The 10,960-nt window shown below is 37.9% G+C and overlaps 1 protein-coding gene across 1 annotated transcript in view; it reads right to left on the minus strand.

Annotated features, from left to right (window-relative positions):
* Nucleotides 1–9,067, minus strand: part of LOC107299857 (protein bicaudal D homolog 2-like) — a gene marked incomplete at both ends in the record, with an annotated part of 23,125 nt that extends 14,058 nt beyond the window's left edge. Inside the window, one exon of the mRNA XM_015829198.1 lies at nucleotides 8,855–9,067. Within this exon, the coding sequence (XP_015684684.1) occupies nucleotides 8,855–9,067 (213 nt within the window). The remainder of the gene's footprint in view (nucleotides 1–8,854) is intronic.
* Nucleotides 9,068–10,960: the final 1,893 nt, after the last annotated feature.

Below are 10,960 nucleotides of genomic sequence, written 5' to 3' on the forward strand. Positions count from 1 at the left end.
GAAGTGCAATAGAGGAATAGTTCACCTATATTGCTTCCAGGACCTGCAGTAGCCAGGGGTGAGCCACTGCCTGGAGTCACTTGTTTCCATTCTCCTGTTAATCAGCTAGAGGGATACCCCTGATTGGTTCCTGGGGTTCCCTAATTGCTTATTTCAGTTCAAGATGACTTTAAGCAAATATGATCATAGGCATCCCCCAAACTGGATTGTGACAAATTGGGAAGTGAAACTGCTCTTTTTAAGGGGGGGGAGGAGAACAAATAATTCCTTTGCTGAGCAAAAGGGTTGAATCTGATAGAGGAGAACGGATAGAGATTGGATGTTATAAACTGAAAAGGATTTTAAAAATAGGAATAATAGAATACAACTCCTTAACCTCTGGATTTACTGGGCACGGTTAGAGGTGATTTCCCCCAGGTCCCGTTCCCAGCAGGAGACAGAAGGTCTGCCAGCTAACACTATTGCTGGAAGTAGCCCCATAGCCACATATATGTGACATTCAGGAGATGAGGTGTGGCTGGATCCAAAATCCAATGCAAGAGCTCTACTGACTCTTATTACCACTGATGGGTAAGACATCAGAAGTATTACTGGTACCACTTGGAGGGCTGGAAGTGGGGAATCAATTGATGAAGGCAATGAAGGGAGTAGAAATGTCAGTCTGATGCTCTTTAAAGAAGACCATCTAGGTCAGAGGCCCCCAACCTGTTGGGCACCAGGGATCGGTTCTATGGAGAAAGATTTTTCCACGGACCAGAGTGGGCATGGTTTCGTGTGCTTCCTGCATCCCGCAGATAGGGTTTCACTTGTTTGCATGGCCCAGTTGCTGGCATGCCGCAGCCTGGTGCTGGTCCACAGACTGGGGTTTGGGGATTCCTGATCTAGGTTAAAGAAGAGCTTTTAGGTTGTGCTAATAGGCAATGGCAACCCAATACCAATAGGTGGAGAAAAAAATGTAGCAATAGGCTACATTTCTTAGGCTGAAAAAGGTATAAGGATGAAGATTATTACCAGGCAGGAAGAGTACAAGTCTACATAAAATACCAAAGGCACGTATTCTGAAGGCCATTGTTTTCCAACTTTATCATATAGCTGCAAATCCTAGATCATCAAATAGGCTGAATAAAGATAAAAACAAATGTTGTTGAATTGGTACTGGAGTCGAGAATGCCTTGAACTGAAAGTACAATAAATTATTTGACACTAAAGAAAGCACATGCTACTCACTGCAAACACTAATACTGAGGCTAAACATGAAATATTTTGAATGCATGATAAGAACGCAAGAATCACTGAAAATAAATAAAATTGGAAAAGGCTCTTAAATGACAATTAAATGCAAATTTAAAAAAAAAAACCTGACAGACAATCCTAGGGAAATAATGGCCACCGCGTTACAAAAATTTGGAAGGAGCTAAATAACAAATGAAGTGCAGAAATTTGTGGTATTTATGTTGTGAGGAGCAATTGGTCTTCCACAAGTTAATATCCCTAATTGGATCTGATCATATGATGACTCGCTTAACTGCAATAACTTATGACTGTAATTTCAGACTTAATTACAAAAGTCAAGAGCTACTTATGCAACACAAACTCTTAATGCATAGATAACTACCCTGTTTAGATTTTAACTATTAAACTATTTTTTTTCCTTCCTAGATTAATTTTTTGGTAGATTCTTCAAATATTTTTTTTTAATTTACTAAAGTCTAGCTGCATATGTTAGAGTTACTTGCATCTGCCATACCCTTTTCCTTATCATGAAGAAGTAAATCTATGAATTCTAGGTATGTTCCCTAGATATATGATTCATGTACATCATATACTGTACTTCATCTCATTGTGTTGAAATTAAGGCAAGTCTGAACTTTTATTCTGAATTGTCAAAGGAAATGAGTCATGCGTCTTCATATTCTTTTGGTCACATTTTTCAGATGGGCAATGCTCTATTAATGTTAGAAAAAAATCCTGTCTATAAAAAAATCTAAGAAAATACTAAAAGTATTAATGAATCCTCCATTCCACAATATAGCATTTCTTTTTCATTTAAACCACACAAATTAATTCATCTACGTTATTGCCTGCCACATTCTCTGTATTAGCAACATTGAAAGAAGCTTGTTTCTTGGTCTGATCTTTTACAATAACAATTATTTAATTAATTGTTTAATTAATTAATTAATTAATTAATTAATTAATTAATTGTTTAATTATCCTTAAATAACTGTACTATGTTCTCAGGACATGCTGCTTTTAGTGTAGGTTTTCCGATTGAAATTAAGATCCACATTTTTAATCTTGTGTGTGTGTGTGTGCGTGCGTGTGTGTGTGCATATGTATGTGTGGATTTTGTTTTTTTATTTTTGCTGGCTGAACACTTTCTGAGAAAGAGCAGACAAGAAATTAATGAAACATTAAAGAATTCTCAAGCGTTTTAGTTACAAATCCTATTGGAACCCTAAGTGACACTCCAACTTTGGGAATTTTATCTCCTTAGTAATGAAGGTGCTTATGAGAACTTGAAGACCTGGAACAATCAGGCTACTGTGTATATAGAGAAAAGCCCCAGACAGCCAGTGTAGGCAGATGGGGTCTAACAAGAAGCTTAGCTGGCTACTATGGTGACAGCACTGAAACCTAAAAATAAACAAGTGCTGGAAATAATATTGCTTGAATTGAGAGGGTAGGGAATAGAAGCTGTCCAACACCATCTTCCTAAATAGAATCCACATTTCTCCCACTACTTCCATTCCTAGCTGTAGATTTCTTTTGCAATTTTTTTTACCTATGAGCCAAATAAATTCAGAGACATAAATTGAGAAGAAATCAGAGCCTAGAGCAGTGATGGCGAACCTTTTAGAGGCCCAGTGCCCAAATTGCAACCCAAAACCCACTTATTTATCACCGGGTGCTGGGTGGGCGTGGCCATAGTAGTCATGGCAGACTGGATGGGCGGGGCCAGGGCAGCAGGGGCCAGTCCCGCGCCATCTCCAGGGCACGGCACGCGTGCCCACAGAGAGGGCTCTGAGTGCCGCCTCTGGCACGCGTGCCATAGGTTCGCCACCACTGGCCTAGAGCATTGGTGTCCCAATATTCTGGCTTGCCTGGGCTGAACTGAGTGAAGAGGCATAGTCTTGGGCTGCATATAAACTATATATAGTTTTTTATAATATAGAGCCACATAATAATGTTAAAAGTTTACAGACTTGGGAGGCCACATTACTAGTGGTACAGGGCCACATGAGGCCCATGGGCTGTGTGTTGGACCCTCTTGGACTAGAGTCTTACAGGACTTTGTGAGGCAGAGGCAAAAATCTTTCCTGCATTTTATACAAAAGCAGAAGAACTTCCTTATATATATTTAGAGATTCTGATCATAAACTGAGGGAAGAACGGGCAGGGAACAAAGCCTGAATGTATACCGGTAGTATATGCCATCTTGATACTGTCACTTGCTTACAAAGAATGAACAAAAGCCAAATGTGCTTCTGGAAATGATGATGGCCAAGTGCAGCTTTTCTTTGGAAATCCTACTGCATTTGTGCCATAATCTGTTGTTTCTGACAGAATAAACATATGAGAGGGAAGAACATGAATTTATGAAAAGAGGAACCAATGAAAGAGTTTACAAGCACTAGCTCAACTCTGCCATTCTAGATTGCTGAAAACAAGAGTAACTAGTGTCCAAAACTTCTTATGTGATGGGAACGAGTAAATACCAAAAGACCAAAATTTAGGTATGAAAAAGATATATTCAGAGTTGATGCAGTGGTGCTAAAATATATAAAGAATCTGAGTCTAAAAATTAAACTGCTGAATTGGGGAAGAGCAGCCTAATTTTAGATACTGTAAAAATTATAATAAAATCTGAATTTTGTTGGCTAACAGGACTTATACAACCTTCTCTAAGTAAAGATGAGCGATAATTGAATGTCAAAGTAACTTTTTTTTTTCCTGAAAAGCAACCTCAAGTAAAGTTTTTATGGATTTAAAACAAATTGAAATTATTCATGCTTTCTTTGTAATACCAAATAAAGCAAGAATTCCATCTTTCCTAAAATGATTTAGTAAAACTATAGTGTTGCTTATTATTTCTTTTTTTTTTAACAGCAAACAGTTTTTAGAATGTAATTTGTATTAAGAATTTTGATCACAGTAATAAAAACTAATGCAAACTAAACTTAGGAAAGAAAACTGGATGGAAATAAAAAAGAAAAAGAAATAAAGAAAAATAAAATACACAAACACACACACAAACACATAAATGTATAAAAAGTGACTTCCAACCTTCATCACAAGTATAAACAAATGTAATTATTCTTCACCCACTCTAAGGTTAAACAGATATCTCTTCATCCCATATCCCAAATCTATAAAACATCAGCTTTTTAATCCTGGTTTCTGCATAAAGTCCATAAAGGAATGCCAGATTATTATTATTATTATTATTATTATTATTATTATTATTATTATTATTATTATTATTATTATTATTATTATTGTTGTTGTTGTTGTTGTTGTTGTTGTTGTTGTTGTTGTTGTTTTTTGTTGTTGTTTTGTTGTTGTTATTATTATTAGTCTCTTCCCTTCTAATCAAATTAAATAAATATAACAACTTGAATATCATTGGTACTGACAGAATTATCATCTGTCAATTGCAAAAGGCAGCTTTGCGCAGAACAGCTTACATCCCGCAAAAATATCTGTAACACCATCAAATAACTTAATCTGCCTATCCCAGGTCCTTGGCAAGGACTCAATAAATGGATAGAAATGCCAGATCCAATGTGAACATCTGGCTGTGTGACAAACCATAATAATAATGATAAACTTGATCAAATAAACCAACTTTATATTTCTTTCTTTTACTTCTAATGGTCTTAAACTTTAAATCATGCAATCAAATATTATCAGAGGATTTAATTTTTCATCAAGTCTTCTTCATCCCATCACACAGATTTCTTCGAGGCTTTAAGAAATGTCTTTTGTAAATCCAACCCAAAACATTTTCCAGATCATTCTCTTGGTTTATCATTTATATTTCCCCTTTTCATTTTTGACACTTTAGCCAATTTCTTTTGTATGTCCAATAACGCATCCTTTTCCAAATAATTCTCTTGGCCTGCCATTTGTTATTCCACTTTAGCTAAAGATAAAATTTGTTCCACATGAGTCAATCCTTCATTTATATTTTTAGACATAGTCTATCCATAGAAGCAAATATCACTGGTAGTGTTGATGTTGTAGCTATTAATTTCTGCCTCTGTTTTTCAAAGATTTCCTTTAATATTTCTGATGTTATATCTTTTTGTGTCATTTTGTAGTTCCTAGGATAAACTGACATCAAAAATACACTTGTATGTTTTTTCTTGGTGCTTAGAATCTTTAATCCCCTTTAGGGTCCAATTTCTAAAATAATCATTTACCTTTGTTATGATTCACAATAGCCAGGAGAGTCAAAATAAATCTGTTTCCCACGAGAAGTTTTTTTTTATAGTTAATTCCAAAATCTTATAGTAGAAATCAATATTCCAAATTTATCTGACCCTTAATCTGTTCATAGCTTTCTTAGATAAAAATCTTATATGCTTTTTTGCTATTTATTTTAACAGCAAATTCTTAGGCTTACAGGTTTTTGAGTGTGCATATGAATGTATGTCTTTGCCAGGGTCAACAATTCCACTTTCACAGAGCTATCTTCAGTTGGCCATACTCTCCTCCAAAAGTCTGACAGCAAACAACTTTACAATAATTTTGGGTTCATAGATGGTATAAAATATAGAACTATCATATGTTTAGTGTAATCTAAAATGAAAGAGCTACTCTTTCTGGAACCTAAAATAATCCACATATCTTCTTTATGGAGCAGCAAACTTATTAGCCTAGGTTTCTGCATTTCGCTCTTGCTTAAATGAAACACAGAAATATGAAAAAACCTGCCTTAAATCAAATCAGATTATTGGTCCATCTAGCTCAGTCAACAGTAACTAGCAGCAATTCTTCAGGCTTTTACACAATTATCTTACACAACTGGACCCAGAGATATGGGAGACTGCACCTGGAACTACTTACATGCAAATTATGTACTTCACTCACTGAACTACAGTCTGCTCTGAATAATGAAATGCAAAATGACTTTTGCATTTTTTAGAATTATCACATGAGACAGAATTTGTTGAGCCAGCAGATATGAAAAGCTACATTCATATTTAGAAACCACCCTATCAGCATGTCTTAACAGGAGCAAACTAGAAAATGAAACAGCTGTGATTTAAAAGTAATTATTGTGTATCATACCATTTAAAAAATATATTACCCGTGGAAATAGGCCAATTGTTTCTATGCACTCATACCTGTACACAACATAAGAATAAACTTCTTCAAAGGGGAGTGGCAGTTCTAGATGTTAAGAAAACATAGATATAGCAGAGAAGTAGTTACTCAATTAATTTAACCAGTTGTAGTTTACAATCTTCTTCACAGATGATGATGATGATGATGATGATAACAACAACAACAACAACAACAACAACAACAAAAACAATAATAATAATGTTGGAAGGGACTTTGGAGGTCATCTAGTCCAACCCCCTGTTCAGGCAGGAAACCCTATCCCATTACAGACAAATGGCTGTCCAGTCTCTTCTTAAAAACTTCCAGTATTGGAGCATTCATCGCTTCTGGAGGCAGGTTGTTCCACTGGTTAGTTGTTCAATTTCCATCCATTGCTTCTTGTCCTGCCTTCAGGCGCTTTGGAAAATAGCTTGACTTCCTCTTCTTTGTGGCAGCCCCTGAGATATTGGAACACTGCTATCATGTCACCCCTCATCCTTCTCGTCATTAAACTAGACATACCCAATTCCAGCAACTGTTCTTCATATGTTTTAGCCTCCAGACCTCTAATCATCTTTGTTGCTCTTCTCTGTACTCTTTCTAGAGTCTCTTTCTAAAATGACCAACAAACAAGGATAAAGATGGACAGGGAGGTGACCCCAATCCCCAATTTTCTTTTTTTAAAAAAAGTTCATTTCTAAAATAAAAGATATAAAACTTGTATGTTCTCACTTTTTTATTATTCAGGTCAATAAGTTTCAACATTGTTCCATGCAACCTTGCTAAAAGAAGAATAATGACGGGCAAGCATAGTTATGCCAATGCTGTAAAATAAGCCAGTATGGTTATGTCCATGGCAGTGGGGTGGAGAGTGGGATAATTACTCTATGGCAACTCTGTAGAGAAGTTCCCTTTTGTTATTTAATACCTTGATGGAGGAAAAGTTTAGGACAGTGGTTCTCAACCTTTTTAATGCCGTGACCCCAACCGGTCGTAAGTCGAGGACTAAACCGGTCGTAAGTCGAGGACTTAACCGGTCGTAAGTCGAGAACTAAACCGGTCGTAAGTCGAGGACTACCCAACCGGTCGTAAGTTGAGGACTTTCCCTGCCCGGGAGCACCGCGCATGCGTGGTTCCGCCCCCTGCGCCGGCCGAGGCGTAGCTGGCAAGAGGCAGAGACGGAGCAGGTCGACCACCAGCTGGCCCAGCCCAAGGGAGGTAAGGCACCCGCCGGAAAAGGGGGAAAAATGGTGGGGAAAAAATGGCGGACAAAAAAAATGGCGGACAGCCTTGCTTGGCGACCCCCGTGAAATGGTCGATCGACCCCAAATGGGGTCCCGACCCACAGGTTGAGAACCACTGGTTTAGGAAGTAATAGTAGTGAGGTTGATTGAACTAAAAATGCAGTTCAGTAAGACTTGGAGTTTTGGGATGCGCAACGCTAAATACTTCTAATTTCAAAACAGCCTATCACAGGGGTAGGCAACCTTAAACACTAAAAGAGCCACTTGGACCTGGTTCCCAGAGAAAAGAAAACATTGGGAGCTGCAAAACATGTGCGCGCATGTGCGCGCACACACACACAAGGGGTGCGGACCTTAATTGAAGAGTTTAATTAAAAAGAAATAGAGGCTGCTGTGCATGCATTCTCTCTCTCTCTCTCTCTCTCTCTCTCTCTCTCTCTCTCTCTCCCCTCTCTCTCTCTCTCTTTCCTCTCCCTCTCTTTCTCTCTCCTCTCCCTCTCTCTCTCTTTCCTCTCTCCCCCTCTCTCTCTCTTTCCTGTCCATCTCTCTCTCTCTCTCTCTCTCTCCTTTTCTCCGATCTTCTGCTCATCTGGCAAGCTGGCTTCAAGCTCTTCTCCAACAAGCTGTCTCTCTCCTGCCCTTCCTGCTTCCTGCAGAGACACAGCAAAGAGAGGAGCCCCACCCAATAAGCTTGTCAGCTCTTCGGAGAATAGGGTGAGGCCACTCTCTTTTTACACACACACACACACACACACACACACACACACACACACAGAGAGAGAGAGAGAGAGAGAGAGAGAGAGAGAGAGAGAGAGAGAGAGAGAGAGAGAGAAGGGAAGCACAAGTGCCTCTCTCTCTCTCTTTCTCTCTCTCTGCAAATGGCAGAGGAGGCTGGGAGCTGCAGCAGAAGGCTCAAAGAGCCACATGCGGCTCCAGAGCCGCGGGTTGCCTACCCGTGGCCTATCACATAACTACCTCTGAGCCATAGTGGCGCAGTGGTTAGAATGCAGTATTGCAGGCTAATTCTGCTGACTGCCAGGAGTTCAATCCTCACCAGCCCAAGGTTGACTCAGCCTTCCATCCTTCTGAGTTCAGTAAAATGAGGACCCAGATTGTTGCGGGCAATACGCTGGCTCTGTAAACTGCTTAGAGAGGGCTGTAAAGCACTATGAAGCGCTACATAAGTCTAAGTGCTGTTGCTATTGCTCTTCCAAGGAATGCAATTGTTCAGTTTCAAAGGTTTTTCAGTTCAAGTATTACTGCTTAAAAATACTTACCTCTCTCAGTTCCTGGGCAACTGAATTTAGGCGTTCATTTTCAGACTGGGTGTTGGCAAGGACATTCCTCAGCTGCTTGAGTTCTGTCTGTAGTTCCATAACCTTTTTCATGTAGTATTCTTCTTTCGTGGCAGATTCCTGTATCAAAGTCTCCTCTCTGCTTTCTCCATCTGCTGCTACTTTCTTGTGGTTGGTATGAGCCTGACCAAAAGCCTGGAACAGAAACCAAAGCAGATTATGGTTTTGTTTTGTTTTTACAAAAATCAAGTAACTTTTTGCAGAATGCATGTTTATTGTACCTTAGGAAAGAATTTAAGCAGACCGATGTCTTTATCCATGAAAATGTAACAATATATTTTATGAAGGTAGACAGATCTACAGATAAAAATTTCCTTTTCAAGAGAGATTAGGTGTGAGAAAATGGCATATATAAAAGCAATATCTGAGATAATGAAAAAAAACTTTTGTTCTCAGATGTGTGGTATTTTAAAAAGAAGCAAATCTCATTCTTATGGACTACTGTCAATAGTTCTATTATAACTTCACATTAAATTAAATTTCCAATTAAATCAGTATGATTTTTATTTATGGTTAAAGTACTAAGATACGAGTTAAACATTAGCCGCAATAAACAGAATCCACAAGGTCTCATTTGAAGCACTATATTCGCCACTAAGTCACACCAGAAGCAGTCATCAAGCCAAAATTTCTCTGTAGATGTACCAAACAGATCAATTCCGTTGATTTTTCATGACTAACTCAACATTTTCTATCTTTTAAATAACAATTATGGCTAGATTGGCAAGTTAATGTAACTCTTTTGTTAAATATACCCTGCCAATAAGTACAGTTAACATGCCAACGGTTATATGAATAAAACAAGTGAATTAAGTCTTTCTCCAAATAACTTAGAGCAGGAGTTTTTAAAACTGTGGAAGACAGGAACATTTGAAGGAGGTTGCAAATTGTGGGAAAACACATTCTCACTTTCCCTGAACAAATAGCTCTTGCTTTGTCTGTGCAAATGTACATTTTTAGGCCAGTTGCTTCAGCTCTGCATTTCTGTGCAGAGTCCCTGCTATCAGGTTGGGAATTTATACAAGTCCAGAAATGGAATAGACTAACATAGATTGGGAAGACAGAAAATGACAACCAAGTGCCAGTGCAACCATAATGAGTCCCCTTTCCTCCTATTATTCAGGTCAAAGGTCAAAGGAGAGATTTAGTTGCTTTCACTGTCACACAGCCTGATTTTATTACTGATACTTTTACGACAGGCAAAGAATTTCTCCACTTTTAATTTGCTTCCTCTATCACGAAAGCCAACTTTATGAACAGTCACTCTGAGTCTCAAAGTGCATAAATAAAATAAAATAAATCTTAACAGTATTGGCAAAAGTTTCAAGTTTATAAGTTCAGGATTTTACAGTAATGTGTTATTTTAATGGGACTGTAAAAGTATCATGACCCCAGCCCTCTTGAAGAAAAGCAGCAACAAATGCCTTTTGGATAGATTGTTTTATTAAAATTAATCTTCAACAAAATTAGCAAGTGTCACCTCAAGGCAGGAAATAAAATGCTAAGTGTACAAATGTATGTCAGCTGACTTTAAGCTGTATAAAAAGCTTTATATCCTAGTGTCTCAAACTTTATACATTTTAAAAAATAAAGGGAAAAAAACTTGTTCTCAATGGACCAGCTCTAGGTTAAGGACTTCCCAAAATTTTCTAATGAAATCATGCTGACTGTTAAGCCAAAAACCAGAGAATAAATTATATTCTGAATTATTTATGGGCCATCTAGATTTAGAATAAAATCTACTGCAGCTTTTCCACTGACTGCTTCTGCCAGCTCGTTTCTGTCCTCCCGCCCCTTTTGCTGCCTACAGTCACATATACATCCATACACTATGTTCTCTGTTTCAGAGGGAAATGTCTGAGCAGATGGGAGATGACATGGGGTAGTATGAGAAAAAGACACATAAAGATCTACTGTAAACAAACATTATTCACGCAACTTGGATTTTACATGTTGTGTTCATCATTGAAAGTGAGATTAAAATGTCCCACTGTAAATAATTCATAATACAAGCAAAGTATCATGGAC

The sequence above is a fragment of the Protobothrops mucrosquamatus genome, unplaced genomic scaffold (genome assembly GCF_001527695.2).
Source record: "Protobothrops mucrosquamatus isolate PMUCROS unplaced genomic scaffold, P.Mucros_1.0 scaffold5608, whole genome shotgun sequence".
Lineage (NCBI taxonomy): Eukaryota > Metazoa > Chordata > Lepidosauria > Squamata > Viperidae > Protobothrops > Protobothrops mucrosquamatus.